This window comes from Pan paniscus, chromosome 10 (assembly GCF_029289425.2).
Source record: "Pan paniscus chromosome 10, NHGRI_mPanPan1-v2.0_pri, whole genome shotgun sequence".
NCBI lineage: Eukaryota > Metazoa > Chordata > Mammalia > Primates > Hominidae > Pan > Pan paniscus.
In genome coordinates, this window is record NC_073259.2 from 68,360,118 (window position 1) to 68,380,987 (window position 20,870).

General features: G+C 33.0%; 1 protein-coding gene across 7 annotated transcripts in view; it reads right to left on the reverse strand.

Moving 5' to 3' along the window:
- The window catches only part of CCDC91 (coiled-coil domain containing 91), a 388,370-nt gene that overhangs the window by 122,670 nt on the left and 244,830 nt on the right, over positions 1-20,870 (reverse strand). For all 7 annotated transcript variants that reach the window (XM_055095798.2, XM_063593136.1, XM_055095799.2 and 4 more), the window contains 3 exons: positions 7,368-7,460; positions 7,203-7,271; positions 4,955-5,131 (listed from right to left, as the gene is read on the reverse strand). In XM_055095798.2, the coding sequence (XP_054951773.1) occupies positions 4,955-5,131; positions 7,203-7,271; positions 7,368-7,460 (339 nt within the window). The remainder of the gene's footprint in view (positions 1-4,954; positions 5,132-7,202; positions 7,272-7,367; positions 7,461-20,870) is intronic.

The following is a 20,870-nucleotide window of genomic DNA, read 5'->3' on the forward strand; positions in this document are numbered from 1 at the left end:
GTAAATGCCAGTACTAGCAGAGAGGAAATCTGGAGGTAAATTCTAAAGCAGAAGCTGATTTTTCCCTTTTCATTTCTCAGGAATAATTGAAGTGGCTTAAGTTGCACAATGTTTTTGTGTTGCCATACTAGATCATTTCCTAATTTCTACTGTGACTTAGTAGACAAAGAAAGATATTAACTGCTATTAATTATGGTTGCTTTTTAGTTTTCTTTAAAAGAACATTTGAGTGTTGTGAAGTGACCTAAACCTTAGAATTCAAAAACGGCTTCCAAGCTTTTAAAAAGTCAGTCCCTTCAGTTAATACTCAAAACAGTTTGTAGGTCCCTGGAGAGAGGCTCTTCAGGTCTATGTATCCCAACTAGCTGCCAAACACCTAAAAGACAGAATGAGCACTGGCCTCTGCATCTAGGCTGGGGCTCAGCAGAAAGTGGCAGAAGCTGTTGTTCGTAGTGGTGACCTGAGCTTCCTAGAAAGTCTGGATGAATGCCTGGCTACTCAATCATGGGTTACAGGGTGACACAGACAGCACCAATAACTTTAACACTTTCATTATTTCATCTGAAGTACAACTGTTACGTGTGAAACTATTTACAGTTAATCTAAAGTGGCCATATTCTTTGTAGGTAGAAGATGGACACAATCCATAAAAGAATGTCATAGAACCCTATCTAGAAATTATTTCCTATTTATTTATTTGGCTTTAAATAACAACTATATGCTTATTAATCCAAAATTTCTATCTCCAGGCCTGACAACTCCCCTGAATTCCATTTCTATATTTCTAACTGCCTACTCAACATTTCCTCTAGGCTCATGAATAAGCATCACACATTTAATACACACAAATTAGATTTTTTAACCCCATGAAACTTAACCTTTTCTCACCTCAGTAAATGAAATTACATCCAAAATCACCATCCATCCAGTCAGTTATTCTGATAGTCATTTGTTTTTTAAAAATCAGCTCTATTAAGGTATTACTTACATATAATTTTCACAAATATTAAGTGTGTAATTTGATACGTTTTGTCAAATATAAGCGCTATCACAGTCAAGACATAAAACATTATCATCGCCCTCAAAAAATTCCCCTGCCCTCAGTTATTGTAACTACTGATGTGTCTTCTCTCATATCACTTTTGTCTTCCCTAGAATTTCATATAAATTGAATTATATGAAATGAAAATTTACTGAGTTTGGCTTCTTTCCTAACTATATTGTCTAAAGAAATCCCCTACAACCATTATCAGCTAAATATATAACCCCAAATTTTTTCTTCCTAGCCCACAGCACCACACGGCATGATCTTGCTTATCATAGCTCTTTTCCAACTTGAATGTAAGCTCTGTGAAAGCACAGGGGCCTTGACTATCTTGCTTAATGTTGTGTGTCAGAAACGTGTAACAGTGCCAAAACATGGCAGAGGCGCCATAAATGTTACAGAATGGACAATACATAAAAATAACACCTTCTTAAAGTTTTGCCTATAGAACTTATCTATCAGTTTCCTAGGATCATTTCAAACATTAAATGATAAATGACATAAATCTGTACTTTATACTAAGATGAGAACACAGGGAGATGGAATAGAGTAGTGGCAAAATACAAGGCCTCAGGAGTTAAACTGCCTGAATTTGAATACTGACTGTTGACTCCTCTAAAAAGTCACAAGGCCTAAAACAAGTTACATAATCTCTGTAAGCTTTAGTCTCCCCATCTGTAACAATGGGGATAATAATAGTACCTACTTCATAAGGTCATTGTGAGGAATTGACATAAAACATCTAAAAAAATTAGAAAAGTGCTCAGCACTTAGAATTGAATTAATGATAGTCAATGTTGTTAATTATTGCCATCTCCACCACCACCAGTTCTGCTATTATCTTACTGCTATTATTTTCTGCAGGCAAAGCTACAAAGAAAAAAAAAACATAAAAATACCTTTTTAGCTAAACTAACTTAATATATTTGCTTAGAATAAAGGCAACTTAATGAAACTTGAACATGGGGAACTATTATTGTTTCCCTTATTGTTATCAGATAATGATCTGTCAGCTTTTGTAATGCCCTTTATTTGAGGGATTTTCCCTAAAAGAAGTAACAAGGACATTAATTATAAATGTGAAACTCAGTTAAAATCCTCCAGGGTATGTACAGAATGAAGAGGCAGTATTTCAGATTCCTATCACTAGTAGCCCAGGGGTAAAGTCTATTTATAAATTATACTTCTAGTCTTGCAACGAAACTAATTTAGGGTAATTAATTAAGCTCATGGGACTTTATACAAACCAATCTGTAGTAATATATTAGTTTTTCCAATTGGCTTTTCCTAGGAAACTAATATGATTAATTAATAAATGATATCTATGAACTTATTTGAAAATTTTGGACAACAAATATAATTAAGTCATAAAAAGCATCTTCTGGGAAGTATACTCTTCAGGGATATTTACTGCATGTTTTCTACATGCCTATTTTTCTTGTAGCTGGTATTTTACAACTAGCATAATTTTCATTTTTTTGAATGATTATAATCAGATACATTATTCATTTACTTTTTCCTTTACCTTGGGAATTTAGAAAAATATTAAAATACCAGATGATGTCAACAAGAGGTGAAATAGGAAAACCCTGGATCCTCTGTCCTTCCATGGAAACACTCAATTTACAATGACGCATGCACAAATACCCTTTGTGGGAAATCCAGAGACAAACTGAAAGGGTCCTTCACCCTGGGCAAGCATGAAACCGGCTATACTGAAACTGGTAGGAAAACTCAAGACCTAACTCTCACCACAATCCCTATCCCCAGTACAGTGCCATATGATCAAAGGAAACCCACAGCTCTCAACTTCTCTGGTGGGAAGAAAGTTGGATTACATGTCCAACCAACCTTTCTAGAAACTGCCCAGGTTACTCGCTTCTGTCTTACCTATCTCAGAGCAGTAACAGGACCTGGCATACTACTGATGCCTGGGGGCCTGTGAGAACAAAGATAGCGGCTTAAATTAACAAGCAAACAGTTGTTATAGCCTACTCTCCTGCTCAGTCCAAGAAAGATGGCAAAAAACCTCAGACTGCAGCCTCTCCCTAGGGAGGGAAAGAGTTGGACTACATGTCCAAAGTTCTAATTTTTCCAGGGGCTCCTGGGAGACTGGCTCCTGTCTCACCTATCTGCAAGCATTGGAACACCATGTACTATAGACAGCTATGGGGTGCCAACAACAAACACAGCAGTTTGGATTAGCATAAAGGTTTGAGAGGCCCACAAAATCTCTGATTAGGTTGATTGGTGTGGTTCTTCACCAGTACAAGGCCAGTCAATGAAGACTGTGAGAGGTAGCTGTTATTTCTAATGCATAGAAACCAACATATAGAGTCAAGAAAAATAAATAAGGAATAACGTTCCAAACAAAGAAATAAATGTCCTGAAATCCACCCAAATGATACAGAGATATATAATTTAACTTGGCAGAGACTTTCTAGCAAAACGTGCAAACATTTGTAAGGAAATTAATATAATTTATTCAAGACATGTTTAGATTGTCTTCACCATATTCTGAACCTATAGAAGACAAATTTCAAAGTAGTGTATCATATACTGCATGTTTCTTGTAGACTCTTGACAAATCAGCAGAGAAGTGTGCTCTTTAAAATATATATTTTTCCATTAGGATGACGAATATGTGCCGATTTTTTTCATGCCTTCTTACCCAATTCAAGTGATGAATGGCCCACATCTACGTGAGGTTACAGGAATGTTCGGGGTCATAAAACAAATTTAAATAAACTCTCCCGAATAAGAACTTAGCCAGTGAATTTGACCTTACTGGCCTGAAATTCCAACCAACTGAAGTGACAAACATTTTATATGCAATAGTTACTCAATATATATTTATTGATAGGTTACGGTAAGAATTAGAAGGTAATATTGCTTTAGTGAAAAAACGCAAGAAAAAAAAAGATCTGCTACTGTACTACTGTTATTTTAACATAGATGCTACCTACAGATCTGTTTAATTTTTGTAATAAATGGGTAACTGTGTGTTCCTGAGAATAAACAAGTGACATCTTTTAAAAGTATAACTTTTATCTTGGATATTAAAAACTTTGAGCTTTTTATGGCTTCATTAAGATTAATGAGTCATAAAAAAATCTGGGTTGATCTGAAAGGTTAGTCATTTTAGCTGCATTTATAATGTGAATGAACAATTGTAGTATATTTAACAGTTTGAACATGTTAGACTTCTATGAATGTTATTCTTTTGCTTTTGATACTTAAGGGAAGATTTATTTAAGTACTTCTGCCTATATATATATAAAAAGACTAATTCAAGTAAAATAGAACCGTGCAAATTCAATTACAGAAAAACAAACTAAGGTAGTGTTTTTAATTGTCAGATAAACAATCAAAAGTTATTCTGCATGTAGGTCATGCCTGTTGATCATTATGTATCTTTATGAGACTATAGGGAATATTTGTGAGGTTTTATTAATTATTGTTACCAACTATAGGTATAGAGATTTACAAATTAGAATTATAAATTAATTGAATCAAATTGTTTTCTACACAAATATATTATTTTGTATTGATTGAGTCTGTGTGCATGTGTGCGTATGTGTCTCTATGTATGAGAAAAGGAAAAACAACACAGAAAGGTTAATATATTTGCAATGACTAAACATAAATTTTGTTTTGACCTTTTAGAAAATAAAGTAAAAGGGTAAAATGGTCAGTTACTAAGTTTTCAATATCAGAAAGATGAAAGCACATTAAAATATTAAAAATGATTAATTCAAAATATAAACATCAAAATGAAAATTAAAAATTAAAAAGTCATAAATATCTACTAAGGTTGTTTTAAGTAAGATAAAAGATAGAGTAAGGGTACTTCATTTTGAGAAAAATGAGAAAAAAAGTAAATATTTACTAACAGTTAATATTACTAACCTGACTTATTTTTCTTTGTTCTTGTATAGCTTTTTGAATTTCCTGAGATACTTTTTCTTGATCTTTTGCATGTTCTGTCTTCCATAATTCCCTTTCTTCAGCATGCGCTTTTTCCAAATTTTTTCTTTCTTCTTCTACGACTTTTAAAACTGCATCCTTCATTGCTTCTTTTTCAAGCTTCAAAATAAATAAAGACCAGAACAAATCTGAAAGACTGACTGCATAATAATTTCTTGAGTAACAGACTTGGTTAACCTAAAAGATAAAAAACTTTGATCCTATAGTGTTTAGTTCTAACATTCCTGTTTTTATGCATAGTAAATAACTGCTATAAAATAAAATCTATTATTCTTTTTTATACAAATATTCCTACTTAATTTCCATGGCATTTCTAATCTTCAAAGAAATCAGGCCTTAGGGTGAAGTAGCAGATTTCAAACTATGTGGTCTAAAGATCCCTTTACAATCTTAAAATTATTGAGGATATCAAAGAGATTTTGTTTATGTTGATCATATGTATTAATACATATTAGAAATTCAAGAAAAAATAAAATTATTAATTCATTTAAAATTAATATAATTGACTGCATTGATATTAACAAATAATATATTTTATGAAAAACAACTACTTTCTAAAATTAAAAAAGGAAAATGCTACTGTATGTGTCTGTAAATCTCTTTAATATCTGACTTAACAGAAGACAGCTAAATTAATTCTTATTTCTTCCTTCTGTGTTAAATCTGTAATGATGTTTTTTTGTTGAAGTATATAAAGAAAACCCAGTCTCACACAGATAGGTAGTAGGAAAAACTGAGTATTTAGTAGCCAGTTTAGATAATTGTGGATATTCTTGATGATTTCACATCAGAACTTGACAAGGACTAGTTCTTAAAGGTTAGGTGTCATAATGAAAATAAAATTATGTCAAATGAAATTTTCATGCTATTATATTACAGTCCTTTCTTGCAATCTGAATGAATCATTTATCGATGCATAATTTTTAACATTTTTATGTGAAAAATATTGATTCACTGAGTTACCTGTCTTCTCCAGATGCTGACACATTTCTGTATATCATAATTTAAAAATCACATTTGTTAATGTTACCATAAATCTCATCAGGAACATACATATTGGAAAACAGATACAAGTTTTCTAAAATTTGACTTTTTGCTTTAAATCACCTCAAACTCTATTCCAAAGAAAGAGGGCTACTTTCCATTTTGTTCTTAAATCCATACTCTAGCAGTATACAACTTGTCCACCTTCTATATTATTCACATCAAACATATATGTTGACTCCATCTTCTCCATATTTTTAGAATTTGCCTATTTCTTTCCTTTCCAAACTACTACTACTGGTCTGTTTCTACCACTCAGTATCTCTTAGCCAGACTTTCGATGCATTCTATGAATTCTTTCCCTGCCTCTAGCTTTTGTTGCCTCTACTTTCCCAAAACTTAATGTCAATTACCATTAGATCACAAACATGTTTTTAAAATGTCAATAAGTCTCCCTTATCCTATGGAATAAAATTCAAACTCTGTTCAGAATGCTAGCCATCCTTTCAGGCTCAATTCAAAAGTAATTTATTGCTTAAAAAAAACTTCTATGACATAGATATATGATGTACATACTCATAATAATTTAGTGCATTCCTCCTTGCCCTCTTGGTATATAAATAGTATTTTTCTTATCTGATTACAAATTATTTAAGAAAAAGACAAAATCATAGTCACCCTTGAATTTAACCCTGGCATAGTGATACACAGATATGAGACATTCAATATTTGTTTGCTAAATTTAATTTTAAATCTAAAACTCAAAAGTAAGTGTTAAAAGTGTATTTGTTGGTGTGTGTATATTTTATATCTATGAATACATGATTTAGATGAGTTATTTTAAACTTGGCTTTAAAAATTACTTACCTTGATACACAGATGCACACACAACCTCTAATTAGATGCAACAAATAGCAGGTGGATATTAGTGTTGCAACATATATGTTCTTTATAACAAGTAACTAATAACCTACATTGTAAAGCATTTCAATGCTACCATTATCTTGTGTGATGTGAATTTAATAAGAATATAAGTAGTCATATCTTAAGTTTAAAAGTAAATAAAAGAAATAAAAATGATTTTTATGGAATGAAACATTATATAAAAGATTGAGAATACTATTAATATATTCCATTTTTTAATTCCACTTACTTACAAGCAACCCACTATTACAGAAGGAAATACCTTTGCAGCGGATACTAATGCCTCTTTATTTCTTTGCCTTTCTTCCTCCAAACACTTTTCCAATATTTCCTGTCAAATGATAAGACAGTTGGAAAGACATTAAATGTATTATTTGAGGTAACAGAACACATTCTTTCTACACTCTGAGCACAGTTAAAGTATTACCTTCTGTTCTTGAGATTGCTGAATCAAAGCTTCCTTTATTTTTTCTTTTAACAGTTCCTTCTCTGTATCTAGCATTTCAAGGAGCCTCTGATGCTACAAGGAATGATAAGCAAATTATATTATGGCTCTGAGACAGATATCTGTCAACAAGGAGACTAGCTGGTAGAATTCATTTGTCCAGAAAATTGACGTAGTTACAAAAGGAAAAAATGAGAAGTTCCCTAAAACGAAGGTTCAGGAGAAAAAAACACTAAATTCATCTTTCTACAATCAGCCAAGATACATTTCTTAGCCCCAAGTTCAACAGAGTATATGACAAGAAATCTAACTTAAGAACAACTACTCAAAATTGAAAAATTAATCAGAAAATGATGTATTTTCCAAAATTAAATTTGGAAAAATTACTCACTAAAATGATTATTATTAGCTTGCAGCAACAGAAGCAATGAAGCAATTAGATGATAACTGAGAAATATAAAATATCTGCTTGATGAACAACTATCATCATAGATTATTTGTGTTCCTAGTAAGGCATTGTTTAAAAAAATTGAAGATTTATTAATTGTTGTCACCTCAAGATTTTACCACAGATTCAAAAACTAAATCTATGAAATGAGTCCAAGAAATATTATGTAACAGGTAATATAAGTGTGTATAAAGTTAATGTATCTATTTTTATTTTGATGTGCTACAGAAAAAGCTCACATATCAACCAGTTACCATGGACCAAGCACTTGATGTTTCAATAGACCTTTCTGAGAATATTCAACTTTTGCAGCCTCAGTATCTCCAATAATGATGAGCCAAATACTGTTCCAGAACAGTGCACTGATGTGGAAACAAAACTAAAAAATATGTATTGCTACTCATATATTTTTCATTCAGTTATTAAAGGCAAGTAAGATATTTTCTCAGATTTGGAATGCTATTTATATCCAAGCCTCCTTTAAATATAAACTCATTGGATATCCAATATTTTAAAATAGATTTGTGTCTTTTAAAGTTGTTCTTATTTAAAACATTTTTAGGGAGACAGTCTATATTGAGAGTAAGTGACCAAACAGTCCATGTCTACTTAAGATAATCTGTTATTCCTGCTTTTAATTATGATACTTTTCATCTATGTTTTTCAAGAGAGTAAGTAAAATCACATGAAAGATGTGTTTTTCCTTAAAAACAAATCCAAACTGTGATACAAATCATTACATGACTCTGAGAAATTATGGGTACTATATGAAATTATGTAAGGCAGCTAATTAACAAATGAGTAGACTTACCACATAATTAACGTATAAGTATTAATAACTGAGATTTTAATTTTATATTCTCTGTAAATCTAGATGCACGCAGAATTTCATAGGATCAGAAACAATACCTAACCCTATTTGAAATAACCCTATATGAGAAAATATACAAAGATATTATACCAGGCAAATAATTAGACTTAAAAACTGTATGAGACCAAAAATATTCAATTTAGGCTTGGGAAGAGGTAAACATAACACAAATAAAACAAAAATGTTTAGAATTAAAATACAGAATAAAATTTTTGGAGTTATTAATAACTTAGAAAACAAATGTTCCTTAAAAAGAACTGGTAATGTTAGAAGTCAAACTAATAGAAATCACTAAGTAATTCATTATAAGTGGGCTAAATTTCCTAAGTGGTCCAATAAAAACTAAATTTGAAGAGGGTACATTAGCTAAAATGACAATGTAATGTTTATAAAATTCATTCCTGAATGTCATTTCTTAATTCTGACAGTATCCTACAACAGAAGACAATTTTTGAGCTTGTTTGTGTAAGAACAAACCTGAAATTACTGTTTGAAAGAAGCATCCTACATGAAATATATCCTAAGTAAAATCACAGATTCACTTGAGAAAATACAACTGGGTTACTGGCTTTTCTCATACTTATAGATAATAATAGCACTTTTGAGGTTCCAGGCACTGTTGAAAGTGCTTTATATGTAGTAGTACCACATTAAACTCTCACAACAAACTGCCGAATTCTTCCACATTCTTCTTATTTTCAGATGAGTCAGCTGAGACTTAAGAGAGGCTAGGTAAGTTACTAGGTCTTTATTTCAACAATAATCCTACCCTATATAATCATTATCAGTAGTAGTAATTATCTAATACTAAAAGCAGCCCAGTACATTATACCTCATTATTACCTATAGTAATTAAAAGCTATATAATGTAATCCGTATGTCAAGTAAGGCCTCATTTCCATTTGGCTGTAACAGAATAAGAGTAATCTATGCTTCCGATTTTGTCATTTCAGACTACTACTATTATTAAAATAAGATGTTTCCTGAACAAATTGCAATTGGTATTAGGACAAATGATTCAGAAAGATACTTAATGGCAAGGGGAAAATTTCCCCTCCCCTCCCCTTCCCTCCCCTCCTCTCCCCTCCCCTTCCCTTTCCTCCCCTCCCCTCCCCTGCCCTGCCCTCCCCTCCCCTGCCCTGCCCTGCCCTGCCCTGCCCTCCCCTCCCCTGCCCTGCCCTGCCCTGCCCTTCCCATTCTTCTTTATTCCTTCCTTCCTTCCTTCCTTCATCCTCTATGTTGCCCAGACTGGACTTGAACTCCTGGCTTCATGTGATCCTCCCACCTTAGCTTCCCAAAGTGCTGGGATTACAGGATGAGCCGCCGTGCCCAGCCAAAATTTAGATCTTAAAATTAAACATAGATAATTTGTAAAGCAAACAAATAATTCACAAGAGGCTATTCAAAACCCATGTGTTTCAATACAATGTATTTTGATTTTTGTAAGACTGATATATGCTCATTATAAAAAATATAAAGAAGTGAAAATATCCCAGTGTCCCATTACCCAAAGAAAATCACTGATAACACTTAGGCAAACATCCTTCTGGAGAGCTGTTTATTAAATATTTTATATAATGAATTTATACATAAATAGTATTCCGTAACCTTTTGGAGCTCTATAGTATAGCATTATTCTTTTTGTTTTGTTAAATTTAATATATATTTTACCATTCTCCTTTTTATAGACTTTTATGTTGTTTCCAATTTTTCACTTTAAAAAATGTTTATTTTTATGCATGCATCTTTGTGAAATTGTACAATTATAGCCTTATGAGAAATTCCTAGAAACCATATTAACAGGCTGAAGGTTGAGCAAGTTGTATATTTTAATGCATACTCTCAAACTGTACTCTAGCAAAAATACCAAATTACAACTTTTCTAACAATAACAGGACAACGGGCAAAGGCGACTCCCCTACAGAAAACAATCATGGACTGCCAGAGCACCTAATCAATGAAATTGTTCCACTCTTGGAGGAAGGAATCCTTGCTCTTTTTGTCCAGAAATACTTTGTATCTGCTACTGACCAATCACTGTTATTTATTTCATCATTCTCCCTTTCTGAAGTGGACATTTTTGTTGCAGTTACTTGGTTCTTTTCTCTCTCTTATAAATCATAATTATAGTTTTTTGAGGCCGCACAAGGTGGCTCACACATGTAAACCCAGCACTTTGGGAGGTCAAGATGGATGGATCACTTGAGTCCAGGAGTTAGAGACCAGCCTGGGCAACAGGATAAAACCGTGGTCTCTACAAAAAAATACAACAATTAGTTGGGCATAGTGGCATGAGCCTGTAGTCCCAGCTACTTGGGAGGCTAAGTTGGGAGGATCACTTGAAGTAGGGGGACCTCTCACCTTCATAAAACTGTATTTATATTAAAACTACAAAAAACTATATAAATATAGTTTTTTGAAGGGGAGGGCTCTCCCTACTTCTAAACTGTCTCTGTTTCCTTGAAGTTTCTTTTTATTTGTTCCTTTGAGTCAGTAACTTCTTCATTTGAGATGTTTTTGTTTGGTAACAATTTTATGTTCATTTATATTAAAACCTCAAACAGAAAAATGCTGAAAGGAAATTCTGTGTATGTGAGTAAGCTTCACAATAGCCACAAAAGATATTGAACTGATTTTTCATGGTTGTGGAGATTCCCAAATGTTAGTTCTATGAACATTTTCTCTTGAGCCAGTCTTTTTGCTTAGAAAAAAATTCTCCAGTCTCTTAAGTGGTGCTATGAGCCAAACTTTCAGCATTCTAGGAGCAATGTGTTAAGAGGCATAGTGGAGACCTCACTGCTCAGTAATGGTCTTTGGTTTAATCTCCTTGTTTTTAGTCCCATGCCTTGCTCTTGCCCTTTATGAGTTCAGAGATTATCTGCTTTGATTTCTCTTTTGTTCTGCTAGGATGTACAATAAATCCCCTAGTTAAGTATGATGTGTGTTAAGGAATAAATATTTTTTACCTCCCTCCCCCACAAATTTATATGCCAAAGCCCTAATCCCCAATGTGATAGCAGTTGGAGATGGGGCCTTTAGGAGGTAACTGGGATTAGACAAAGTCCTGAGGATGGGGAAAAGAGCACTCGCGTATTCTCTCTGTGTGAGCACACAGCCAAGACTGTGGCTACCTACAAGCCAAAAGAAGAGGCCTACTCAGCAGAAACCTTGATCTTGGACTTTCTAGCCTCCAGAACTGTAAATATAAATTCCTGTTGTTTAAGCCAGTCTATGGTGGGTGCTTTTTAATGGCAGCCTGAGCTGACTGAGACAGTGCACAAGAGGACTTGAGAACACAACTGCTAGTCATATGGACTTTCAACCATTCCTCTTGTTTTCAGAGCTACACAGCACCTAGTGCTTGTATTTCCCACGGCTTTCTAGGGTTTTGCAGGACAAACCAGCTTCTTCATGGGTTTCACCTCAATAAGCTAAGATTACAACTTGCTCTTCTCTGCTAAATTAGTTGATAATTGTACACCTGTTATCTCCTTTCATAGTTATTTGTCCTAGTTAGTTTTTGCTTGTTGGTTTTGTTTCGGTCCCTTATATGTGTCATTTTACTGATCTGGGGTTTTTTGTGGGGGAGGGGGACTAAGAGGTAGGATAGATTAGTGTTTTAATTCACCAAATCCAGCTCTGAACCTTTGGCAAGTTATCCAACCATCCCAAATAATTCTAATACCCACCATAATATGCTGTTAGGAGGATTGCATAGTCAAATGTCAACTAAATTATCACTCATTTGATATTAGTTCCTAAAACAGTACATGCCAATAATAAATCTAAGTGTTAGATAGCACTCCTTTGAAAATAGATTTAAACAAACTGATATATAACTAAGACTAACATTTTAAATTTCTTTAAGATGACACTAGGTCAAAACATCAGAAGGAGAAAAGGTATAGTTTAGCTAATATAGAAGTGAGAAAGAAAAAGAAAAGGTGTTGGTGCAGGATATTCTCTGCTGAAATGCTTCTATTGTTTTAATAAATTTCTAATCTTTCTATCCTCCCATGATTGAGCAGAAGGAACTGCTTTAAAAAAAAAAATCTTTAAGAAAAACTTTTATTTTAGGTTCAGGAGTACATGTGAAGGTTTGTTACATAGTTGAACTTGTGTCACGTGGGTTTGTTGTACAGATTATTTCATCACCAAAGTACTAAGCCCAGTACCCGAGAGTTATCTTTATTGCTCCTCTCCCTCCTCCTACCCTCCACTCTCAAGTAGACCCCAGTGTCTGTTGTTCCCTTCTTTGTATTCATGAGTTCTTATCAATTAGCTCTCACTTGTAAGTGAGAACGTGTTGTATTTGGTGTTCTATTCCTGCATTAGTTTGCTAAAGGTAATAGCCTCCAGCTCCATCCATGTTCCCACAAACACGTGATCTTGTCTTTTTAATGGCTGCAGAGTATTCCATCTTAAAATGGCAGAGGAAGTACCTCCGCGGGACTTATATTGGTAGTATTCTCCAAATGCAATCTCTCTTGGCTAGCTGGCTGCCCAAGTTTTATTTTGTGATTATTTTTCACAAATATTACATTCATATAATCTTACCCATCACAATTGAAATACGAATTGTTCAGTGGAAAATAAATTTCTAAATTATCGTAACTATGCCCCTAAGACAAATTTCAGCATTTAAAAATTGTGATAGAAAATTTTTGTAAATGAATGCCATTCTTCTCCACCTCAATAGGTTTCATAACATATAATTTAATTTGTTGCTGATGGGCAGACTTCTATAACGAATAAATTCTTTAGCACAACAATTCCATCAGGGGCACATTAAGTGAATTTACTGTGCTATCATTCAGTTTGTTAAATAACCCTATAGAAATAGGGCTATGCTATTCCTAGAGGCCTGTGACCAATGATGCTATCACCATTCCCCTTCACTGAACGGCTTAGGGATATAGAAATAGTATGGTCAAAAACCAGTAAACAGGTTCTGCAAACTATTGTTACCACAGTATAGAAATTTATAGTTTGTGTTTAGCAAGTTTTATAAACATTTATTAATTTTTATAACTATTGGACCTAATAACAAAACATCAGGGTTGTACTTTGTATTTATTTTCCATTTCATTTGTCTAATAATTTTTATTCTATTTTGTACAAGTATAAACCCGACAGATTTTTTAAAAATGTTCTGTCATCCCAGTTAGCTTGAGAAACACTGTCAAGAGTACATGCTAATAGTGGCACCACACATGTCTAAGTCTCAGTGCTAATGGCTCTACTGCTAGTCTCATTTTTCTTTTTTTCATCATTATATTAGGTTTTCTTTCTATTGTCATTAAGTACTATCAAACATTCTGTTGCCTGCCATCCATCTGTTGCTTCCATTAGACCTTACAGAAGTTTACCCTCTAGAGGCTCTCAGTGTATTTATGGAATAAACAAACATAGGCATTCATGCATGCATGAATGAATGAATAAATAAAAAATTACAAACCACTTTGCTCTATATAGCCTCTTTTATTTGCTTTTATTACAGATGCCAATGGAATATTAATTTTTAGTATGCTGTTCAGAAGTCTGTTGAAATATTAGTTTAAAGCTTAGAAAAGAGGTCGAGGGCAGCAAATTATAGTTCTGACAAGAAAAATGGAATATATCCTAGACTAAGAAACGTTGCTTAACTCTTTTTTTTTTTTTTTTTTTTTTTTTTGCCTAGGACTCCTTTTCTGGATTATCCTAATTAACTATTAAGGGAGAAGAATTAGAGACCTAGATCATAACAGATAATTCATTAAACTAGAACTTGGAAGAAAAAAATTAAAACCATGAGATTTCTATTTAAAAAAATTAGAGAACATCCTACTTCCATCTCCTTCCAACTTTAACAGATACAGGATACTAGAAACCTTTTTAGCTGTGAGCCGTCATAACATACAATCCATATACAGACACATAAACAATGTTACCTCATAAAAGCCTCCTGCATATATTCAATACTATTTTATACAGGCCTTTCTTCTTATAGGAAACAGTTATAGAATTGATACCAAAATCTGAGACAAGTTAGGCACTTATTCTCTTCATTCACGAAAACAAACAAACAAACAAACAAACATACTTTGACATTTGATCATAAAATACTTTAAAACCTTGTTCCCTTGTAAAATATAATCAATTATTTCAAAAACGGTCTTTTGTTTCTGATCTAAAATGAACATATATACTTTCTCATTGTTATCTACTGAGAATATAGAATACTCACTCAAGAGTTTAACTTCCCAGCTCATACTCATTTTTTGATTTGGTATTCTAGATCCATGCCCTCTGAGTGAACGAGAAAGATAAACCAAGAAGTTGAAAGTATATTTTTGTTCTTGGTATGTGAAACTTTCGGACTTCACAAATCTTTTTCAGATCACTCTAAAAATCTAGAACAGTTTTATTACACAGTATGTGCCACTCACAGCGGCAAATTGGCCTTTTCAGAAAATTGCCCTTGTATTATTTTTTTCAGAGTTATGTATAATGACACTGTGAATTCAAATCTTCAAAGAATCCTTGGCAAACAAGGACTCAAAAATTCTGGTCTATTATATAACGTCTAAACTCCTCATCATTTCATACACATAACAATGTGGTTCTAAGTAAAATATGTCACGAATTTTCATGAATGCCTGAAATAGCCTTTTCTCAACACTTCATTCTTAATACTCCTCAGTCTATCACCTAGAGAATGACAACGCATCCTCCTGGATTCAATGTGTTCTCTGAATACACAGGCAGTAGTAATTCCTCTTTTGTTTGTGGTTGGTCTTTTCACACTTAAACATTTACTGCAGAATGCTTTAAACATATAGATAGTAAACAAAATAGAATAATGGAACTCTCTACACCTATCACTCACTTTCAACAATTATCAATATTCTGCCAATCTTTTATCATCTGTAATGCCACCCACTACCTACTTGATAATGATTATTTTAAAAGTCTTTTTCTTTAGGTAGATTTTACATATATGAAAATACACAAATCTTAGCTATACAACCTTGAACAATCTTAGCTATGCATTTAGCTGTGTGATACACATCTTTATCATGACGTAGAATATTTTCATTACCCAAAAAATTCCCTTTCCCCAAAGCAACAAGTGTTCTGATATTTTCCTCTGACCATATATCACACGCATACACATATACATATATATGAGATATATATATGAGATATATGAGATATATATGAGATATATATATGAGAGATATATATATACACATATGAGATATATATGAGAGATATATATACACATGAGATATATATATGAGAGAGATATATATATACACATATGAGATATATATATATATGTATACATACACACAGGCTTCATCGCTCTGCCAAAAAATCTGTAATACTCATCCATACAAGTTAGTTGTATGTATCAGTAAATTCCTTTTTATTACTAAGCAGCATTCCTCTGTATAAATATACCATAATTTGTTTACCCATTCTCCTGAAGATAGACATTTAGAACTGCTTCCAGTTATTGGCTACTGTGAATAAAGGAATCACAGACATTCTTTGATATACATTTTTATTTCTTTTGCATACTTAGTAGGACTGTGTATGATTAAATTTATAAAAAACTGTCAAATCTTTTTCCAAAATGGTTGTACTACCAGTAATGTATGAGAGTTCCTATTAGTTTACACTCACCATTTGGTGATTTCAGTCTGTTAAATTTTAGCTATTTTACTGGATGTACAAAAGTCTCTCTCTCATTATGGTTTTAAACTGAATTTCCATAATGACTAAAAATGTTAAGTATTTTATCATGTGCTTATTGGCCATTCTTATATTTTCTAAGTTCTTTCTTTTTCTTTTCTTTTTTTTTTTTTTTTTTTTTTTGAGATGGAGTCTTGCTCTGTTGCCCAGGCTGGAGAGCAGTGGCATGATCTTGGCTCACTGCAACCTCCACCTCCCGGATTCAAATTATTCTCCTGTCTCAGCCTCCTGAGTAGCTGGGATTACAGGTGCACACCACCACGCCTGGCTAATTTTTGTATTTTAGTAGAGACAGGGTTTCACCATGTTGCCCAGGCTGGTCTTGAACTCCTGAGCTCAGGCAATCCGCCCACCTCGGCCTCCCAAAGTGCTAGGATTACAGGCGTGAGCCACTGCGCCCAGCCTCTAAATTTTTTCTTTTAAGCCTGTTGTTCATATTTTTTTAGTTCTCTTTTTTTATTACTGATTTATATACTCTGGATATAAACTCTTTGTCAGATATATGTTTCATGAATGTTTTTCCCAGTTTGTGGCTTGCCTTTTCACTTTCTTAATGATGTCTTTCAAGTAGCAGAAGTTTTCAAGTTTTCAATCAGATAAACCCTAATTTATCGATTTTTCTTTTATGGCTATTGCTTTGTGTGTACCACAAAATTATTGCCTACATCCAGGTCAAGATCTTCTACTGTATTTTCTTCTAAGAGCTTTTACATATAGGTCAATGATCAATCTAAAATTAAGAGTTGTGCAATCATTAACTCTAGCTTTAGACTGGTATACTAATTGGTTTGTATACGAACTGGGTTAAAGGCATAGGACACATGCAGGCTGTGTTCATTTCACAGCAGGGCTCTGTAATTAGGCAATAATTACTTATCATCATACCTAGTGAGGCAATATGGGAGAAACAAAACAGGCCATACAGCTTCACTATTATTCCTACTTATAAACAAAGCCACTAGTTAAGGAAAAGTTAATATTGCTTTGTTTTCACGGTAACATAGGTTACATGTGGTCATTTACCCTGATTGCTCTGGTTAACAAGATGGCTTTCCAGAATTTAAAAAGGCATTAGGAAAATTAACTGAAATCTATACCAGTAGACCTCATCCAAAAATAGTGAAGAGTTTATTACATTTTGCTTATCTAAGATATTCTATTAATTGCTTTTTAAAAATTGAAATTTTAGTAGACTTTTTTTTTTAGCAAATTGAAGAAATAAATGCAAACCATGGAGTCCCACTAATACATTAGATACTTAATGCAAAGGTGTCAAAGATAATCTTTTGAAAAAATTAACCTAAAATAAAGGCATTCAGAAACAGTTGTTTTCCCCCCCTTTGGAAAAAATTCTTCCAAGTGAAAATGTTTGATTCAGACTCAAATATAAATATAGAGGTTCTGTGGTTTTTACTTGATTCCTGTTATAAAAAAAAAAAAAAAAAGAAAGAAAGAAAAAAAAAACCTCTTCTTTCCTGGAATGTGAGTCACAAAAGATATTGTAGACAAATTTAATCACAATCACACATGGCAGTTTTCTGTACATTACATTTTAGACTAAGCAATCATGGTGGCTCATGTTCAGGTATAAACTTCCACTGACCATACATCCACAAACTTCACATTATTTTGTGTATTGTGTGTGTGTGGGGGGGTAGTATATATTCTGTAACAGAAACTCATGAGCATCTTATTTTACCTTCTATAAAGCTTAAACATTGAATAAGATCAAGTGATCTGGTAAGATTGTCTTAAACACACTCGTAAATACGCCTCCACTTAACATGACTTAAAAGACACTAAATAAATTTAATAAACTTCTTAAAATAAAATGATTCACGGACATTTCACCCATTTATGGGCCAACAGATTAAATAATATTTGGAAACAAAACCTAACATAGATAAACTGTGAGATTAAATCTACTTAAAGAAGTTACCACAAGCCCAAAATAACAGCAATAAGCTTCTTACTATGAATAAAACATAAAACTATAATATAATAGCAGATTTACTTCAACCAAATAGCCATATTACTGATAGGCATGAGAAAAAAATTAGCAAATAAGTTGTTCTTCCTATTTAAGTAGGACTTTGACTTAAGGGAGTGATTAGGAATGACGCAAAAATTGGGAGATGCATCAGCATTAAAAAGGCAGGCCTGGTTTATATTTTCATATGATGTCTCTATATTTGGATAGTGTATGTTTTATTAAACGCCAAAGATTGTGACAATCCTGAATTTAAGCAGAGGATTATTTCTGTTTCAACCATTTTCAAGTGAAACAGCTTTTGAAAATGTATCCCAATTCTATTATTCCCTATGAGTGCCTATGTACAACTTAGTACAGATGCTCCTCAACTTAAGATGGGGTTATGCCATGATAAATCCATTCTATGTCAAAAATATCATAAATTGAAAATGCATCCTAAGTTGTAAGTCTCTCAACTCATGACAGGGTTATGGTTTCTACTGAATGCATACAGCTTTCTCACATCAGAAAGTCGAAAAATCCTAAGTCAAACTGTCATTAAGTCAGGGAGCATCGATAAACTTATTTCAACCTAACAGTTGCCTTCAAATGGGCATTTGAAATAAATAATGCATGTATATAAGATAATTATTTTAGCAAGTATCTTAGTTCATTTGTGCTGCTGTAACAAAATACCACAGACTGGATGATTTATACATAATAAAAAATTCCCACAGTTTTGGAAGCTAGAAAGTCTAAGATCAAGACACCAGCAGGTTAGGTTCTGTATCTGGTGAGGACCTGTTCTCTGCTTCAAAGATGGTCCATGAATGCTATGTCCTCTTGAGCAGACAAAGGCCATGTTCTCACATGGTAGAAGAGCCAAACTTGCCCCTCAAGCCCTTTTGTAAAGTACTAGTCCCATTTATATGGTGGAGCCCTCATGACCTAATCAACTCTCAAAGGGCCCACCTCTTACTACTGGAGATATGGACATTACAAAGATGCTGAAGTTGCAGTAGGAATTTTGGAGGGGACACAAACATCCATACCATAGCAGCAGAGAAAAGAAAGAAACAGATTAATGCACACTTGCAAACTGTAGCACAATTAACATAGTACTTTTGAGGAAACAATTTGATGCTTAAGTGTCATAAACATCCTTACACTCTACAATTCCTATTCCTAAAAATGTATCATCAGAAAATACAACATATTTAGTCCTCAATTTTTCATGCATGTCTATTTTATAAACTCCACTTTCATAAATTACATGGTAATGTGCCTAATACAGTTAGAATCAGACCTTTAAAAAAATCAGTTGACAAAAGAATACTTTATTGCAGAGTGAGAATCTACCAGACACAAAACCAGTTTCAGGTGCATAGCTCTTATCATTTGTATTCTGTTTCTATGACAGAACATTGAATTTTACCCAAATTATTTTGTTAAAAAAAAAGGAAAATGAAAAGTGTTGAAACCAGTGATAAGAGGCACAGGGTTCATAAGCTGAATGCAAGTGTGATGAAATGAAAAACATTAAACATTTAAAAAGGTATGAATTGTCATCCTTAGCTAGATATTTATTGGACACAGGATGGTCTACATTTCTATTCAAAGACCAGTACATAATATTGAAATAACATAATTGAAGAATCTAGCTGTAAAGGTAAGGTAGAATTATCAATGTCAAAATGTTTAGCTCTCTTGGAAATAAAAACTCTTATATCACGAAAGTTTATTAATCAGCCTTATATATTTAACAATGGATTATTTGTAAAAGCAGGGCACTTCATGTAATACAAAGGAATAAAAACAATATGCATGAAGATGTATAAGGCAACATTCTTTAGAAAGTGCAAAACCCAAAATATTTTAAATGTACAACAAGGGAGTATGGTACAATTAAATAAAAACTATGCCTCAAGCTAGATATATGTTTACAAACTGTTATTTGAAGAAAAAATATAAAATTATTGAAACCATTATCGTCATTGTAACTATGCAAAATAATGTACACGTGAATAAATATTGAAAAGGCCCACAAAAAAAGAACACTTTTACTGATAAATCATGGATGGAATTTTATTTTTTTAATTAAATATTGTTTTAATAACAATCTAAAACATGAAGTATAGAACAACTTTGTAGAAAATGGCATTACAAGTATTAGGAGTGACCTACAAGGAAAAGAGACTGCACCACTGCATTCCAGCCTGGGAGACAGAGCGAGACTCTGTCTCAAAAAAAAAAGATTTCTGGGATCAAAGAAGATTAACAGCAGCTGTACAATTTTAATATAAAATCTTTAATAAGGCGATGGGCATTTTAAACTACAAGATTGGAGGAGAGTACACATGAATTCCTAAAAGTATGCATTACCATGTTTTTCTACAGAACATGTTAGATTTCTATGCTGAGATACATAGTATGAGATAATAATAAAAAAAAAAT